Below are 19514 nucleotides of genomic sequence, written 5' to 3'. Positions count from 1 at the left end.
AACCAAGCACAAAATGTGTTTACTTGTATGAATAAATAGTTGATCACTTATGTCAGTGATCTATCTGTTAAAAAAAATTGTGTTTGTGTGTATTTTTTTTAAAGTCAGTGTCTTGCTATGTTGCCCAGGTTAGAGTGCAGTGGCTATTCACGTCATGATTACAATGCACTACAGCCTCAAACTCCTGGCCCCAAGAGATCCTCCCACCTCAGCCGCCTGAGTGGCTGGGCCTCCAGGCACACACCACTACTACTGACTTAAAAAAAAAAAAAAAATTAATTTGTCCATGATATCCACAAGTTTGTGGACCACTGTGCCAGGCATTCTTCACTGAGTTAAAAAGACAATGGTGAGTAATATAGCATTCTAATCTTGAACGTTGGCAATGGATACCAGCTTTGAATCCAAATGGGAGCCAGACCACAAAATAGGTACTGTGCTTCATCTTGATTGTGAATGTGAGAAAACGGACTTTTATGGGAGCTATGTTGCCCTAACAAAATAGGCTCTGAGACTGTCAAGGTCTCAAATAAGCATTACTGATCACCGATCAAAAAATTGCTCATGGAATCGAAAATAGAATGATAGTTACCGGGGGTGGGGGTGGGGGAAATGGAAGTGGTTGGAAGTGGCTCTTTAATGGATACAGTTTCAGTTTTGCAAAATGAAAAACTTGTAGAGATCTATTGTACAACAATGTGAATATACTTCACGCTATTAAACTGTATACTTAAAAATGATTTTTTTTTTTTAACTGAGAGTAGATCCCAGAACTCAAGTGAAGAAAGTACTCCAAGAAGGAGTTAATTGCCCACTGAATCAAAGCTACCGAGAGGCTGATTAAGACAAAGACTAAATTTACCACTGAATTTAGCACTATGGAAATCATAGGTCATTTTCTTTGTGAAGAGCTTTTTTTTTTTTTTTTTGAGACGGGGTTTCACCATATTGGTCAGGCTGGTCTTGAACTCCCGACCTCAGGTGATCCGCCCGCCTTGGCCTCCAAAGTGCTTGGATTACAGGCATGAGCCACCACACCCAGCCTTAAAAATGATTTTAAAAGGTTTTTTAAAAAATTAAGGCCCTGGGCAGTGGCTCATGCCTGTAATCCCAGCACTCTGGGAGGCTGTTGGCAGATCATGAGGTCAGTAGATCAAGACCATCCTGGCCAACATGGTGAAACCCCATCTGTACTAAAAATACAAAAATTAACTGTGTGTGGTGGCACACACCTGTAATCCCAGCTACTTGGGAGACTGAGGCAGGAGAATCGCTTGAACCCGGGAGGCAGAGGTTGTAGTGAGCCGAGATTGCACCACTGCACTCCAGCCTGGGAGACAAGGCGAGACTGTCTCAAAAAAAAAAAAAAAAAGGAAGAGTCTTTTTTTTTTATAATTCCCAACTCCAGTCCCACTACCCTTAGATATTTACTTTTATCTAGAAATTTTCATTGTACCTACCAGCATGGATGCAGAGTAGGCTATCATGTGGGAAGTCCATTAGAGGGTGCCTTCAGGATCAACACCTGTGGGGGAAGTGAAGGAAGCAGGACTGGGCAGATGGACAAGTTGGACTCTGCTACACTTTCAGCAAATGTTTCAGCCGACTCCATGGGGAGCTCTGAAGCTGGGCTAGCACTTCAGGGTTGTCTGAGTCAAGGTGAGGTGGCCAGGCCTTTATACCCCAACATATCAGCTGCCCTGAGAAGCGACCCTGGGCAGAATGGCTCTTTTCAGCTGAGGAAAGTCTCAGAGAAAATTCCGAACAACTGGGGGAGTATTTCAGTCCTGAAGGGGAGGATGGGAGTGAATCTGAGTTTTATATTCAGTCCACTTGGAACCACTTATTGTGTAGGTTCCGGGAGCAGCTCTTCCTGGATCCTGGTGGGCCTCTTTCCCTGAGGGAAGTTGATAAGGAGAGGAGAGTGTGGGGAAAGACAGCCTCCACCACTGCAGTTGATCTCAAGGTTTCAACTCTACTGATGGTCTCTCTCCTTTACTATCCAAATGCGGATTCCTCTTACCCGGATTAGTGCCTCTGGTGGTCTAGGCGGCCTACCTGGTGATGCAGCCCAGACTTTCATGCCCAAGGGGTCTAAGCAACTGTTACCAATCGTGGAGTAAAGTGGCGCAATCTCAGCTCACTACAACCTCCGCCTCCCTGGCTCAAGTGATTCTCCTGCCTCAGCCTCCCGAGTAGCTGGGATTACAGATGCCTGTCACCATGCCCAGCTAATTTTTGTATTTTTAGTAGAGATGGGGTTTTACTATGTTGGCCAGGCTGGTCTCGAACTCCTGACCTCAAGCAATCCACCCACCTTGGCCTCCCAAAGTGCTGGGATTAAAAGTGTGAGCCACTGCACCCGACCAACAATTTTTTTTTCTTTTGAGCTGGAGTTTCACTCTTGTTGCTCCAGCTGGAGTGCAATGGCAGGCTCTCGGCTCACCGCAACCTCTACCTCCCGGGTTCAAGGGATTCTGCTGCTTCAGCCTCCTGAATAGCTGGGATTACAGGCATGTGCCACCGCGCTGGACTAATTTTGCATTTTTTTTTTTTTTTTGAGACGAAGTCTTGCTCTGTCGCCCAGGCTGGAATGTAGTGGCATGATCTCAGCTCACTGCAACCTCTACCTCCTGGGTTCAAGCGATTCTCCTGCCTCAGTCTCCTGAGTAGCTGGACTACAGGCATGCACCACCATGCCTGGCTAATTTTTTGTTTTTAGTAAAGATGGAATTTCATTGTGTTAGCCAGATGGTCTCAATCTTCTGACCTCGTGATCTGCGCACCTCAGCCTCCCTCCTTAAGTGTTGGGATTACAGGCATGAGCCACCATGCCTGGCCCCTAATTTTGTATTTTTTAGTAGAGATGAGGTTTCTCCACGTTGGTTAGGCTGGTCTCAAACTCCCAACCTCAGGTGATCTGCCTGCCTGGGCCTCCCAAAGTGCTAGGATTATAGGTGTGCGCCACCACGCCCGGCCGACAATCCTTTTTAAAGTTATGGCTGATGTACTTATCCATTTACTAACAAAATTGGGTAAGAGAGTCCTAAAGGACAGCTAAGTGGAGCCCTTGTGTGCCAAACAGGGTCATTTCAGCTTCCATTGTGTAACAGAATCTCAACTTCCTTTTTTGTTGTTTTTTTGTTTTGTTCTGTATTGACACAGGGTCTTGCTCTGTTGCCCAGGCTGGAGGGCAGTGGCACAATCTCAGCTCAATGCAACCTCTGCCTCCTGGGCTGAAGTGATCCTCCCACCTCAGTCTCCTAAGTAGCTAGGGCCACAGGCATGTATTACCACGCCTGGCTAATTTTTGTATTTTCAGTAGGGATGGGGTTTCACTATGTCGGCTATGAGGTCTTGAACTCCTGACTTCAAGTGATCTGCCCACCTTGGCCTCCCAAAGTGCTGAGATTATAGGCATGAGCCACCATGCATGGCCCCTACTTCCTCCTGATAATCAGGATCAATAACCCTTGACAGCGTGGTGACTTCTCTTTATGTTGTCTGGTCCCTTGACACAGGTGTCTGAGGTGCTCAGGCAGCAACCATAAAGTTCAGTGGGACTCTTGCTGTGCCTCTTGGTGGAAACAGTCCTCTTGGAAATCAGAATTTCTTTCTTTCTTTCTTTCTTTCTTTTTTTTTTTGAAATCAGAATTTCTAAGCTCAAAGAGCCCAGAGCTGAGATGGGATGCACAAATCTGAGCCATTTCTTTTTCTACTCCTTTGTTTCCAGACCTATGTATTCTACCTACTGGGGACAAAGCACGATATGTTTCTGCAAAGTTGGATGACAGTAGACTACTATACATTCAATTAGTATCCTCGAGAGCTATAGGACTTGAAGAATTATATGCTTTTTGAAAAGTATAGCTCCTGGGACCAGAAGATCCCAAAGTCGTGTGTCCCCTGCAGTATCTTCTTTGTTATAAAATGGGCTCTTTGTTTTGATGCACTGTTATATGAGATCCCATATCAATGGATCAAATATTTTGTAAGCCCTTGAAAGTGCTGCTGGCTGAGAACCACTCTGAGACTCTGTAAGTAGAAAAGGCAAACTCATACCTGAAATATTTACATATTGAAGTTAAAGTGAATTGCTGCCCATTATAAGGTGAAGGTGTCCACTGTAGGCAACTTACCACCAAGTGGCTGATTGGTCTACTTGAGGGATGGTGTCAAATCAGAGGGTTGGTTTTCTTTTTTTTTCTTGAGACGGAGTCTCACTGTGTCCCCCAGAGGGGAGTACAGTAGTGCCGTCTCAGCTTACTGCAACCTCTGCCTCTTGGGTTCAAGCAATTTTCCTGCCTCTGCCTCCTGAATAGCTAGGATTACAGGTGCATGACACCACACCTGGCTAATTTTTGAATTTTTAATAGAGACGGGGTTTCACTAAGTTGGTCAGGCTGGTCTCAAACTCCTGACCTCGAGATCCACCCACCTCAGCCTCCCAAAGTGCTGGGATTACAGGCGTGAGCCACCAGGCCCAGCCTCGGATGGTTGGTTTTCATCTTTCTTCATCTTTCTTGCTGGCAGGTTGGACATGCAGTAGCAGTAGTAGGTAAAAGTTCAGTGGTGAGTGGGAACCCACGGTGTTTGGTCCACTCATAGCCTCCATCCTTGCCACTACATCTACTATGTTCATAGATGAATTATGTGCCACTGGAATAGTCAATGACAGATGCTGCCTGATGTCCACTGGCTAAGTCATTCTATTGGTTTGCTTAGTGATTTTTCTATTTTTTTTTTTTTTTTCACAGACAGAGGCTGGAATGCAGTGGTGTGATCATGGCTCACTGCAGCCTCACCCTCCGAGGCTTAGGTGATCCTCCTGTGTCAGTTTCCTGAGTAGTGGGGACCACAGGCATATGCCACCATGCCCAGCTAATTTTTAAAACATTATTTTCTGTAGATACAGGGTCTTGCTATGTTGCCCAAGCTGGTCTTAAACTACTGGCATGAAATGATCCTCCGACCTCAGCCTTTTAAAGTGCTAGTATTACAGGTGTGAGCCACCATACTCAGCCAATGTTCTTCTATGCTTTCTGGTATAAATATAAGTATTAACATGAGATATTCATATTTTGTGTTCATAGATTCATCCACATATCTCTATCCCAATCTCATTACCTCTGATATTATAGTCTTTTTTGTTCCATGATCCTGACTACTTGGCTGAACTATTCTCCACCTACCATGAATCTGTTTATATTCTGACCTTGGGCCATTTCTCTTTCCACACAAAGTAGATAATCCAGTACGCTGCCTGAACCTCTGCACATTGGAAGGGTATCCCTTCTCTCCTGTCTTTCAAAGCTATTCGTGAATGGGACCGTAAGGCAGGTGAAGTCCATTTGCATATTGGACCTTGTATTAATCTATCCTCACACTGCTATAAAGAAATTCCTGAAACTGGGTCATTTGCAAAGAAAATTGGTTCCACAGGCTGTACAGGAAGTATGGCTGGGAGGCCTCAGGGAAACTTACAATCAAGGTGGAAGGGGAAGGGGAAGCAGGGACCTCTTACATGGCTGGAGCAGGAGAAGAGAGAGTGAAGAGGAAGGTGCTACACACTTTACTTTTTATTATACTTTAAGTTCTTGGATACATATGCAGAACGTGCAGGTTTGTTACACAGGTATGGATGTGTCATGGTGGTTTACTGCACCCATCAACCCATCATCTACATTAGGTATTTCTGCTAATGCTATCCCTCCCCTAGCTCCCCATCCTCCTGGTGCTACACACTTTTAAACAGATATCATGAGAAGTCATTCACTATCATGAGAACAGCAAGAGGGAAATCCACCTCCATGATCCAATCACCTCCCACAAGGTCCCTCCTCCAACAGTCAGGAACGCAAATCCAAACCATATCACACCAAATACCAAAATGACCCATCCATGAATCAAGCTTGGCTTTTCTTCTCCTCTGTCAGTTGGTCATAGGAAAATCTCCCATGCAGCCATAAGGTGAGCTGAAGGAGTGGTGTCAATGTGACAGTGGAGCATGAAATGGAAACTGGACCATCTGTTGTTGATGATGTTCTTATGTTCTCTGGCTTGCTCGTGCCCAATTCCAGATGAACCACTTCCACCTTACAATGGGTCGCTACTGAGCCCATCTGACCTTATAATTTGGTGGATATGACTGACAGAAATAAGCTCATGATAGAGAGTTTTCTGGTTGCATGGCCATGTGCTCTATCTATACTAGGCCTTAATATTATGCCAGGAGCTATTTTCTCCAAAAGTGTATGTGGCAATTGAGATTACTAATGAATTCAATTTCGCCATATGTGGTAATTGAGATTACTAATGAATTCGATTTGAGTAGTCTACTGTCATCTTCCAGCATCCATTGGACTTTTGTAGGGGTAAGATGAGTGAATTAAATGGAAACATGATGAGGACTAGACCCCTGAATACTTTAGGTCTTTAGGGATGCCATTCTGGGTTGGGATATTGTTTTGATTTATTTTTTTTGGCTGCTGCAGGAAAAATGAGGGCAAAGGCAGTTTTAGGGCTTCTACCTGGCTTTTCTCACCTTGGCAGCTCTAACGCTACTGGCTAATAAACCAATCTTCAGGTGTGCCAACTGCCAAGTACATCTATTCTTTCTTTTTTTCTATTTATTTACTTAGAGACAGAGTCTCGCCATGTTGCCCAGGCTGGAGTGCAATGGCATGATCTTGGCTCACTGCAACCTCTGCCTCCCAGGTTCAAACGATGCTCCTGCCTCAGCCTCCTGAGTAGCTGGGATTACAGGCACCTGACACCAATTTGCCAAGTTTCACAAAACATGGAAAGCTATCTAGAGGAGACAAGCAGATGAAGATAAAAATATCACATTCATAATGATAAAACTGTTGAAGATAAAACAGCTTCTGTGTGAGGGCCAAATGGGCTTGCTAGCGCTTCCTGTACCCAACTTTGCCAAGTCTAGACCTGCTATCTCATCGGAGTGAAAAGTTTGGTTCTACAGAGGAGACATACTCACAGAGGGGCCATTCATCCTTAGCAGAGTTGTGAGGCTGAGGCTAGGCTTTCCTTAGCGTAAAGACGAGAGAGTCTTCTCTCTCTCTCTCTTTTATTTTTGAGACAGTCTTGTTCTTTCGCCAGGCGCCAGGTTGGAGTGCAGTGGCGCAATCTCAGCTCACTGTAACCTCCGCCTCCTGGCTTCAAGCAATTCTCCTGCCTCAGCCTCCAGAGTAGCTGGGACTACAGACACATGCCACCATGCCCAGCTAATTTTTGTATTTTAGTAGAGATGGGGGGGTTTCACTATGTTGGCCAGGATGGTCTCGATCTCTTGACATTGTGATCCACCCACCTTGGCCTCCCAAAGTGCTGGGATTACAGGCTTGAGTCACCATGCCTAGCCTCTTTTTTTTTTTTTTTTTTTGAGACAGGGTCTCATTCTATTGCTCCGGCTGGAGTAGGGTGGCGCAATCTCGGCTCATGGCAACCTCCAGCTCCCGAGTTCAAATGATTCTGCCACCTCCAACTTCTAAGTATCTGGAACTACAGGCATAAGCCACCATGTCTGGCTAATTTTTGTATTTTTTGGTAGAGACCATGTTTCACCATGTTGGTCAGGCTGGTCTCGAACTTCTGACCTCAAGCGACCTGCCCACCTTGGCCTCCCAAAGTGCTGCTATTACAGGTGTGAGCCACTGTGCCCAGCCAGCTTCTTCCCTTCTCTATGATGCTTCCCTCACACCGTTACAGGTTTCTTCTGAGAGCACTCCATTATATAACTTGCACAAGGAGTCAAGGCTCAGTCTCTGCTTCCACAGACAAAACAAATATCTGTAGAATTTTTACAATGAGCAGTTTGGTAAAGACGAAAAAAAGTTAATTTTATTTTCAAAATAAAAATCTTAAGTGGATTCCAAGATAAAGCATTCTAATGAGTTGCCGCTGGATATTTGTAGCCTAAAAACCATGATTTCATTTTCTACAGTACCCTGAGCGAAAGTTTGTCAAAGCAGGTCATTCACTCACTTTACCACAAAAGAGTCAGACCTTTATTTGTAGATGTAAAGCATTGTTACACTTAGTAGGGCAGAGGAGTGGGTGGAAGTTGTGGAAGTGGAGACAGTGAGTGTAGGTCACACATTGAAGATATTTATGGGCAAGAAAGAGAGGAAAAACACTTTGGTATGAAAGGGTGGTAGGGTAAAGAGATTTCTTTAAGCTGGAAGGGTCTTGAATATGCTTGTAGAAGGAGGTGGAGGAGTATCAGAACTAGAAAATAATGAAAAAAATGGAGCAACAGTCCAAGGAAGATGAGAAGGGATAGTGTCCTGTACACAGTATGTTGAAGGAGGTATTAGGCTATGGTAAGGAGGAGGAGGAGGCGGTTAGAATGGGTGAACTTATGGGTAAATCTAGGGACTGAAGGAAGGCAAGGTGAGACTGCAACTGGTGGCCAATAATTTTTACACGATGTAGGAAGCAATGTTATTAGTTAAATAAAGAGGCAAAAGTAGAGGTAGGAGTCTTCAGGGGAGTGGCAAATGCTGATGGAAGTAACCAGAGATAAATCAAAGGATGACTAGGTTGATTATAGAAACCGTATATGTAAAGCTAAGAAACTGTGGCTCAATCAAGAGCTAGGGAGTATATCTTAGTAGGGTAGTGGATGGAGATTTCTCCATCACCCAGGCTGGAGTGCAGTGGTACAATCTTGGCTCACCACAACCTCTGCCTCCGAGGTTCAAGAGATTCTCCTGCCTCAGCCTCCCAAGTAGCTGGGACTATGGGCACCTGCCAGAACACCCAGCTAAATTTTTTGTTTCTAGTAGATATGGGGTTTCACCATATTGGCCAGAATGGTCTTGAACTCCTGATCTTGTGATCTGCCCCCCTCAAAGTGCTGGGATTACAGGCGAGAGCCACCACAGCCAGCCATGGGTGGAGTTTTAAGAAGATAGATTTGGCATCCCCTGAAGGGTGGGCTTGAGTAGGGTGAGAATAGAAACAGAATATCTAAGGAAATCCAGAATGAGGGTGTGGACGATGAGAGAGATGCAAATAGGAATAACAAATCAAAAAAAAAAAAGAAATTAAAACCTGGGGATAGAACTCCAGAAATGCAAAGTAAGGTCAGCTGGATCACCTGATCTAGTAGGTTCTGTAGGTTCTGAAAACCAGTTGGGGCTCCAGGACCAAACAACAGGACTGGATGATAAGCCATACTCAACTCAACAGCCAGGGATGGAGAAGACTTTTTTTTTCCTTTTCTTATTTTTGTCTGATTGTCCACACCAAATATTATTATTATCATTTTTTTTGAGAAACTCAGTTGAAATGTAAACTTGGTGTATTATTATTATTATTATTTATTTATTTATTTTTGAGACGGAGTTTTGCTCTTGTCACCCAGGCTGGAGTGCAATGGCGCGATCTCGGCTCACTGCAACCCCGCCTACTGGGTTCAAACGATTCCTGTTTCAGCTTCCTGAGTAGCTGGGATTACAGGTGACTGCCACCACGCCCGGCTAATTTTTGTATTTTTAGTAGAGCCAGGGTTTCACCATGTTGGCCAGGCTGGTCTTGAACTCCTGACCTCAGGTGATCCACCCACCTCAGCCTCCCAAAGTGCTGGGATTACAGGTGTGAGCCACCGTGCCTGGCCAAAGAAGGTTTTCTTTTTCTTCTTTTTTTTTTTTTTGAGACAGAGTCTTGCCTTGTTGCCCACGCTGGAGTGTAATGGCCTGATCTCTGGGTTCACTGCAACCTCTGCCTTCCAGGTTCAAGCGATTCTTCTGCCTCAACCTCCTGAGCAGCTGGGATTACAGGCACACGGCACCATGCCCGGCTAATTTTATATTTTTAGTAGAGACAGGGTTTCCCTATGTTGGTCAGGCTGGTCTCGAACTCCCAACCTCAAGTGATCCACCCACCTTGGCATCCCTAAGTGCTGGGATTATAGGCATGAGCCACAGTGACCGACCAAAGTTTGTATTTTTTGGAGATATGGGGTTTCTTCATGTTGTCCAGGCTGGTCTTGAACTCCTGACCTCAATTAATCCATCCTCCTTGGCTTCCCAAAATGTTGGGATTACAAGTGTGAGCCACCGTGCCTGAGAAGGCCTTCTTAGAGTACAGACATAAGCTTTGGAGGGAGGTGGTACATACTACATGTGTAATGGATAGGGCTATGAATTATTAAAGACATTTGGGAAAACATATCCATATCAATTGCTGAACCATATCAATTGCTGAAATGTGCTGTCTGACCCATGACTGAAGGGAAATATAAGGAAGTATGTAGATACTTCTAGATGGCCTCTCAAACTCCTCCCTATAATACCTTTCTGTTTTTTTCTGGCACAACAGAACCTTTTTGAAAAATGGACGAAAAGTTATGAATCCTCCTCAAAAAATTCACATATAACACAAAATATAGTTCATAATTTAAGGGAGTCCATGAACTTCTGAAATGCATCCATAAAGTTCAAGATAAGTTGATGAGAGAGATGCAAATAGGAATAACAAATTCAATCAATAGACCTAGGGATAAAATACTTTCTGGGGAATTATACCTTTATAATAATAATAAACTATCTTTATCTGTGGAAGATTAAGAAGAACCACAACATCACAATCCCTCTCCTTCAAATTAAAACCTGGGGATAGAGCTCCAGAAATGCAAAGTAAGGTCAGCTGGATCATCTGATCTAGTAGGTTCTGAAAACCAGTTGGGGTTCCAGGACCAAACAACAGGACTGGATGGCGGTACTCAACTCAACAGCCAGAGATGGAGAAGACTTTGTTCTTCTTTTTCTTTTCTTTTCTTTTTTTCTTGACACAGAGCCTTGCTTTGTTGCTGTCACTTGTATTGCTCTCACCTGTCTTTCCTCCCAAGAGGCAATCCAATCCTCAGTCCTATATCACACTACGGTAAATTTACTAGGTTGTTTGGAAGCAGCTTCTGGAAGCAGGTGGATTTGGGAGATCAGCAGGTGTTACTATACTTTTCTTACTTTGCCAAGTATCATCAACACATAGGTAATGTAACAGAAGATGTAACATTCTGGATCTTTCAGAAGGCTGTTATGGACACTACAAATAATGGTCTCTGACCACAGACATAGCTGAATCATTCAGCAAATATTTACTGGGCGCCTGATATGTACAGGCACTGTGCCAGGGACTAAGCTCACCGAAATAAAGAAGACACCATTTCTGTCACTGATGAGTGGCTTCACATGTAAAAGCGTGGATGCAGTTACTAGTGGCCTTAAAAACAAAGTCACCTAAGTTTGAGGCATTCTGAGGAGATGGAAAGGGCTCTGAGCTGGCAATGTGATTTTTGGTTTCTCCACATCCCAGACTTGTGAGCTTGGCAAGTCACTCAATCTCAGTTGCTTCACCTACCAAATGGGGTTAATAAGTAGACGAGTATTGTTGCCTATCTTCAAAAAGATAACCTCTGTAAAAATGAACATAAATGAGAAAACACAAGCACGCGGCTTATCTAAAGTGATAGTTGGCAGAGGGAAGAGGGAGGGAACAGGTCAGCTCCCCAGGTCTAAACAGCCTGCGCAGCGTCTCGCACGAGGCGGGATCCGCTCAATCAGCCTTCCCCGGACAGATCAAGCTCCGCTTCCGCCGCAGAAATTCGCTGTAGTTGTGAGCACCGGGCGTCAGACGCAGGGTACTGCCGGGGCCTCCCTCGCGCGCATGCTCCTGCGGAGAGGTGGCGACCGGAAGGGTGGGGGCGTGGCGAGGCACCGCGGACCGCCGGCTCGCTCTCTCAGAGGCCCGGCTGTGGAGGCGGGGACGCGCCCGCGCTCGTACCCGCGGCCTGGTGCGTACAGTAGTGACGGCCGCGCGGGAGCGGTCACATGACCGTAGCGGTAGCCTGTACAGTAAGAACCCAATATGGCAGCGGCGGTAGCAGTGGCAACGGCAGCAGGAGGACCGGCCGCCCCATAGACCCCCCCCCCGCTGCGCACCACCCCTGCCGCTTCCTCTGCTTGGGTGCCGCTCCGGCCTGACTTCCCCTTTCTCCCACCTTTCCCGGCACCGCGGGAAAAGCAGCGCAGGGCAGAGCAGGCAGGGAGGGCGGCCGGAGCCCGGACACGGGAGCCTCCCAGTCAGTTCAAGACCCGACATGAGGGAAAAGGGACGTAGGAAGAAGGGCAGGACCTGGGCGGAGGCCGCCAAGACGGTAAGGGGGAGGGAGCGAAGGGGAAGACCGGGAGGATTTTGTTCCCTTGTCGCCCGCTAGTCGCAGGGGAAGGGAGGCCACTGGCTCAGCGACCCGGTGGAGGGAGCACAAAACCGCGCGTAGAGGGCGGCGGTTAGTGTCGGGGTTGCGAACCCTGTGGGAATGGAGGCGCCTGGCGGAACGTGAGCGCCGCAGGGCCATGGCTTCTCTCCGCGTCTGCGGGGAGTCCTCTCGGTGTTTTGAGGCTGTGTCTTGGGGTCACGTCGCTATCACCTCCGCTCTGTGGTAGCCCCCGCCCCGGACGGGGAAGTCTGTGGTGCTTGCACGGTAGCGGGTTCTTCTCCCTTGTGCGGCTGGAGAGCCCCCATTGGATGCAGATAGGAGAAGGCTTGTGCGTGCATCCAGCCCCGGAAAGGAGAGGGGAGCACTGGAGCGGGATAGAATTTACCCGTTACCGCGGACATGCCGCCTGACTTCGGGGCCCCTGTTTGTCTGGCTCCCGGAGCGGACGTGAGATCACGAGGCTTTTGTTTTTGTTTGGTGTTGGAGCCGACAGTGCAGGAGGTGTTTAGAAACGAAGTAACAGGTGGGACTTGTAGAATTTTTTTTTTTCTGTTTCCGTAGAGACCTACTCTGAACAAGGCAGCAATGCATGGTGGGACGTGTAGTTTACCCGTCGTTCACTTTTCCCTAGCCAAAGTGATGGTGGCTTAACGAAGTTGTAATTAGTGGGTAAAACAATTTTTTGCTGTTAATTCCGTTATGACGAAATTTAGAGGTAGGTTTTAAAAAGTGGAATATTGAGAATTAGTGAGAACTTTTACCATATTTTAAGAAAAATTAAAAGCGTGTTGTATGCAGAAATGAAATGGTAGGAGATAGTGAAGTCATTCCATCGTTGAGGGTGCAGCAGAAAAGTAATAGGACATTAAACAGCAGCATTTTAATAGTGGAAAGTGAAGGGTATTCATTCCTTTAATGGTGAATCATGTCAGTAATAATTGGACGACATAGAGAGCCCTTCTTAGTGAACCCTTATTATATATCATATGGTTTATTTTTTAATGAGTTTTAAAAAATATAAAAGTAATGTTCACTGTGGGGAAATTTGGAAAGTTGTAGAAAATTATAAATAAGACAATTTTAAAAAATCACATTTCACCCCTCGGCTATATCTGCTAATATTTGGTATATTACAATCTATCTATTCTCTTTTATGTATTTCCCCAAATCTAGGTCATACTGTTTATTGAGACTTGTGCATTTATTTGTAAACTTTGTGCATTTGTTTTGTAAACCTTATGCATTAGGAGGTTGATTAGTCTTCAATTTGTATTTCTCTTAGTTGGAAATGTAAAAAAGTTAAGAAATAATAGCACTTTTTTACTTACTGAGTGTTTTCACTTACGATGTATCTTCGTATAGCTTCCTGTGCTTAGTATTTTCCCTCTAAAAGATAAGACTCTAGAAATACTTTTTTTCGATGGAGAAGACCTATTCTCACAGAAGGCTATTTTACTCTATCTTTGGTGGATACCTCAAGACTTCTTTCTGTTAAAGAAGCATGATGAATTTTAATTATAGGTAAGCAGACCTGAGCCCTAATTTATGGCAATTAATTTTAAGTTTCTATGATCTTTAAAATTGTTCTTTTAATTTAAAAAAATATTTTATAGAGACAGGGTCTTATTTTGTTGCCCAGGCTGGGCTGGTCTTGAACTCCTGGGCTCAAGCAGTCCTCCTGCCTTGACCTCTCAAAGCACTATTACAGAAGTTTCTAGAATCTTAAGAGTGTTTTCTGAATTATGATCCCTTTGATAAAATCTAGCCATTGGGAGATTGTGACGAATAGGAAAAATTATTCTCCATCTACTTAGCTTCTCTTATATTAAGACTATTTGCTCATTTCATGCCCTAACTAGCTATGTGAAAAAAGAGTATTTAAAAGTTGGAAAGACTACTTGGATTAGTAGAGTTCCTGAGGGGACCAGTATATTAGTAGCTTGGTGTTTTTCTTTGATTCTGGCAAATACATAAATTCCCAGTCTCAGTGAAAATGTGTTTTAGAAAGAGAATGATGACGCTAAAGTTTTTCTTTGTCTAGTAGCCAAAATCTAGAAAATACTCTGATTTTTTGGGGTTATTTTATTATCTATATGTGAGGGGATTAAACTAAATCTCAGTCTTCAAAATATTTCTGTTTTTAGGAGAAATAGATGAAAATGAAAGGACTGGGCAAAGATACATCTGTAATATTTCAGACTGCAGAATAATGAAATCAGAAAATTAGTGATTTGACAAACAAAACTAACTTTGACCTAAATAAGAATGCTAGTATTTAGATCAAGAGGAATAGGAAAAGAGGTTTTAAGGCTTAAACTTATTTCTTAGGCATTAGGATGCCAAGTGATCTAGAAACAGTTTCATCAAGAAAGCAAATGTCTGTTTCTTATTTCATGTGTTCTTGGTACCTCCATTGTAGAGCTATCATGTTTTAGAGAGTGCTATTAAAATCGGGTTGTTTTCCTAACCAATAATATAGCAACAGGTATCTTCAACACATTAAATGTATATATGTGATACTGGGATGATACAGGGTGTGTGTGTGTGTATGTGGGAGAGCTACATGGTTTGAGGTGAGGTTACTATAAACCAAGAAAGCAAAACAGTAAGATTCATGATTATTATTATCACTTTATTTATTTATTTAGAATGGGTTTTGCTGTGTTGCCCAGGCAGGAGTGCAGTGGTTTCACATGTATGATTGTGGTATACTACAGCCTTGAACTTCTGGGCTCAAGTGATCATCCTGCCTGAGCTTCCCAAGTAGCTGGGACTACAGGCATGTGCCACTCGTCTGGCTTCATAACTATTATATTAGATGATGCCAAAAGACTGATAAAATGAACTTAAATGTATACACTTGCCGCAGTAACTAAGGACACCAGAGAGAGGTGATGGAGCTGTGATTCAGCTGATCTTGAATGCACATTGACTACACTGCACTGCCTCCCTGTTGATCTCATTTGTCTTATTTAAATATGCTAGTTACAAAAAGCATTATTCTAGTATTTAGTTAATAGTTTCACATGTTTTACTTTTTCTTTTTTTTTTTGAGACAGGATCTTGCTCTGTCGCCCAAGCCGGAGTGCAGTGCCGTAATGGTGGCTCATGGCAACCTCAGCCAACCCCTCAAGCAATCCTCCTGCCTCAGCCTCCTGAGTAGCTGAGACTGCAGGTGTGCACCACCACTCCCAGCTAATTAATTTTGTTTTGTTTTTTTTTTAATAGAGATAGGGTCTCCCTATGTTGCTGAGGCTGGTCTCAAACTCCTGGGCTCAAGTGATAGTCCTGCCTCAGCATCTCAAAGTACTGAGATTATAGACGTGGGCCATCATACTCAGCTGCATGTTTTAAATTTTAAGGACAGTAGTGGTGGTGGTAATGAATGATTTGGGTGAGCTATATATAGTGTAGTGTTGAGTGCAATTTAAGTTGAAAAACTTGTACCTAACCAGGGATATTGAGAACTATTACATTGACTTTATTTTTTGAGGCAGGGTCTCACTTTGTCACCAGGGCTGAAGTGCAATTTTGTGATCATGGCTCACTGCAACTTCCAGCTCCTGGGCTCAAGGGCTCCTCCCCCCTTAGCCTATGGAATAGCTAATAGTACACACATGTGCCACCATGCCCAGCTAATTTGTGTGTGTGTGTGTGTGTGTGTGTGTGTGTGAGAGAGAGAGAGAGAGAGAGAGAGAGAGAGAGAGGATCTCACTCAGTTGCCCAGGCTGGAATGCAGTGGCGTGATCTTGGCTCACTGCAACTACTGCCTGCTGGGCTTGAGGAGTTGTCCTGGCTGAGCTTCCCAAGTAGTTGGGACTACAGGCATGTGCTGCTATGCCCGGCTGATTTTTTGTATTGATGGGGGTTTCGCCATGTCTTGCAGGCTGGTCTCGAACTCCTGGACTCAGGTGATTTGTCCACCTCAGCCTCCCAGTGTGATGGGATTATAGGCGTGAGCCACTGCACAGAGCCCACAGCTAAATTTTAAACTTTTTTTGTAGAGACAGTGTCTCACCAAGTTTCCCAGGCTGGTCTCGAACTCCTAGACTCAAGTGATCTGCCTGCCTCGGCCTCCCAGAGTGTTAGGATTACAGATGTGAGCCATGCACCTTGCCTGCATTGACTTTAGAATTATGTTCAAAGTTAGGCTCATTAAAAAGAAAGATGAATGGTCTAAATATTTGATTACATCCTGAGGATTTTAGCCGTTTTTGCAAAGCAGAGCTTTGCAAATAGCAGTCTTACTGATCTTGTTTACTTTTTGACTTTTCCCTCCTTACCCATCACTGGAGAGGCATTAAAAGGCAAAAGAGTCCCAAAAGGACAAATGTATGTGTGTGATGGTAGGTGGAAGAGATGGAGAGGCAGACTTTAGAGATTATACACTGAAGGGACGTTGGGTATTTTTTTGGGAGGAAAGTGGTGAAAAATATGAGAAACAAGGTGTGGGTGTTAGAGATGAGGAACATAACCTGTAGTGTAGATCTTTGGAATATAATTTGTAGACTGAAGAAAAAGTTGTTTGTTTGTTTTTTAATTTATGTAGACTTGATTCATTGGTTAATATTTTGAATGTGCACAAGATTTTAGTTTTTGTCATTTACCTTATTTAATTTTAGGGAATAAGGTAGAAGATAGAAAATTTCCATTAAAGGGATAACACTGGTAGGCTAATTACTTTGATGTAGGAAGTGTAGAAAATGGAAATATTATTATTTTCTGAGATGGAGTCTCACTCTGTTGCCCAGGTTGGAGTGCAGTGGTACGATCTTGGCTCACTGCAACCTCCACCTCCCGGATTCAAGCGATTCTTCCACCCCAGCCCTCCAAGTAGCTGAGATTATCACGCCTGGCCGATTTTTATTATACAAACTTTAGAAAGTAAAACTGGGCAGAATCTTGGCTCATGGATTATATAAAAATTAGTGAGAAAGTATTACCAGTGGCATGTGCTAAACATTGAGAAACTGAGAGCTAAGCTGTGAGGACGCAAAGGCCTAAGAATGATAGAATGGACTTTGGGGACTCTGGGTGGGGGAAGGGTGGGAGGGGAATGAGGGATGAAAGACTATATATTGGGTACAGTGTGCACTGATCAGGTGATGGATGCACCAAAATCTCAGAAGTCACCACTAAAGAACTTATCCATATAACCAAACACTACCTGTTCCCCAAAAAGTATTGGGGGGGAAAAAAAGAACTTACAACCCGTGCCGGGAGCCAATAAATAGAGAATTCTGGGAAAAAAAAAATCTTCTGAGAAACCGTCTGGGCCCAGTCCTTTTTGATGAGCTAATTCCTTGATAATTTTGTGTATTTCTTCTGTGGAACTTAGTTTGCCTAAGCATCCTCTCTCCACGAGGGTCAATTTTAGTAAATTGTATTTTCATTAACAGTTATCCATATAATATAGATTCTCAAATTTATTTGTCTAAAGCTGTGGCAAATCTCTTAGAATTTAAAATTTTTTCTCTTTATAGTTAGTTTTCCCTTATTGATGCTTACTTTGTATATTTGCATTACTATCTTTTTTCTTTCTTTTTTTTTTTTTTGAGACGGAGTTTCGCTCTTGTTACCCAGGCTGGAGTGCAATGGCGTGATCTCGGCTCACCGCAACCTCCGCCTCCTGGGTTCAGGCAATTCTCCTGCCTCAGACTCCTGAGTAGCTGGGATTACAGGCACGCGCCACCATGGCCAGCTAATTTTTTTGTATTTTTTAGTAGAGACGGGATTTCACCATGTTGACCAGGATGGTATCGATCTCTTGACCTCGTGATCCACCTGCCTCGGCCTCCCAAAGTGCTGGGATTACAGGGTTGAGCCACCGTGCCTGGCCTATCTTTTTTCTTTATTTATTTTGCTAGTGGTTTTTTTTGTGGAGTGGTTTTTTTTTTTTCCTCCAAAGAAAAGGATTTTGTTTAAGAATTGTTTTTCTATTCTCTGACCTCATTAGTTCACTTAAACCTTTACAGTTTAACTCTTAGGCTTTGTTTTGGTTTCCTTTGTTACCTTTCTAGCTATTTGAGTTGGGAATTTATTTACTTTATTTTTTATTTTTTATTTTTTTTAAAAAGAGTCTCACTCTGTCACCCGGGCTGGAGTGCAGTGACCGATCTTGGCTCACTGCCACCTTTGCCTCCCGGATTCAAACGATTCTCCTGCCTCAGCCTCCCAAATAGCTGGGATTACAGGTGCTTGCCACAATGTCCAGCTAATTTTTGTATTTTTAGTAGAGATGGGGTGTCACCATGTTGGCCAGAATGGTCTCGATCTCTTGACCTTGTGATCCGTCCACCTCTCCTTCCAAAGTGCTGGGATTACAGGCATGAGCCACCGCACCTGGCCTATTTATTTTCATTTTTAATTTTTTTTTTCCCTTGAGACAGTGTCTTGCATGTTGCCCAGACTGGAGTGCAGTGGCATGATCTCAGCTCGCTGCAGCTTCGGCCTCCCAGGCTCAAGGGATCCGCTTGCCTCAGCCTCCCAAGTACCTGGGACCACAAGTGCACACTACCATGCCTGGCTAATTTTTGCATTTTTTGTTGAGATGGGGATTTGCCAAGCTGCCCGGGCTGGTCTCAAATTCCTGGGCTCTAGCAATCTGCCTGTCTTGACCTCCTAAAGTGTTTGGATTGCAGGTGTGAGCCGCTGTACTCTGCTAATTTTTAATTGATGTAGCTCTTTGGTCTTGTGAATTTTCTTCTGATCTCTGCTTTACATTTATCCCATAGATCTGTATGCAAAATTTTTACTTATTGTTTTTCTGAAATTCTATAATTTGTTTCTCCTTTCACCCAAGAGTTTAATACAAAGTTTTTTAATTAAAAAAAAAAAATTGAGAAACTGCTCTCATGCATAATTTTCAAAACAACTGTGTATTTATATTCCTGAAATTACTTTCTGCAAGTCTGTTAGTACTAGGTGGCTTGATGTAACACTTTGCTTGACTTATCTTCCTTCTTGCCATATTATTTAAAGTTGTCCTCCATAAATTTTGTGTTAATTTCGTAATTTTTTCTGTCCTGTTTTTATTTCTCTATCTGGAAAGGAGACAAGCCTCCTAGCTTGTTGAAGCAGGGTGGAAAAAGGCAGAATCTTTTTTGAACACTTAAATTAAAAATTTCTATGAAAGGTGCTGCTGCTGCTGCTACTCCTGCATCTCTTACAGAATTCTGAAAGGCATTGAGAAAATAACCTCTGGTTTGCGAAAGTCCTTGCTGCTTTTCCATCCACAGAATTCTGTCTACGCTTGAGAGACTGGACAGTT

At 43.8% G+C, this 19514-nt stretch overlaps 1 protein-coding gene across 1 annotated transcript in view; it reads left to right on the top strand.

Annotated features, from left to right (window-relative positions):
* Positions 1-11993: 11993 nt before the first annotated feature.
* ASXL2 (ASXL transcriptional regulator 2) overlaps positions 11994-19514 on the top strand; it is a 148476-nt gene continuing 140955 nt past the window's right edge. The window contains exon 1 of the mRNA XM_012453269.3: positions 11994-12181. Coding sequence (XP_012308692.2) covers positions 12125-12181 — 57 coding nt within the window. The 5' untranslated portion in view covers positions 11994-12124. The remainder of the gene's footprint in view (positions 12182-19514) is intronic.

The sequence above is a fragment of the Aotus nancymaae genome, unplaced genomic scaffold (genome assembly GCF_030222135.1).
Source record: "Aotus nancymaae isolate 86718 unplaced genomic scaffold, 86718_ANA_hifiasm-v0.15.2.pri h1tg000057l, whole genome shotgun sequence".
NCBI lineage: Eukaryota > Metazoa > Chordata > Mammalia > Primates > Aotidae > Aotus > Aotus nancymaae.
Note: the sequence above shows the minus strand (reverse complement) of the source record. Positions and strands in the feature narration are given on the sequence as shown.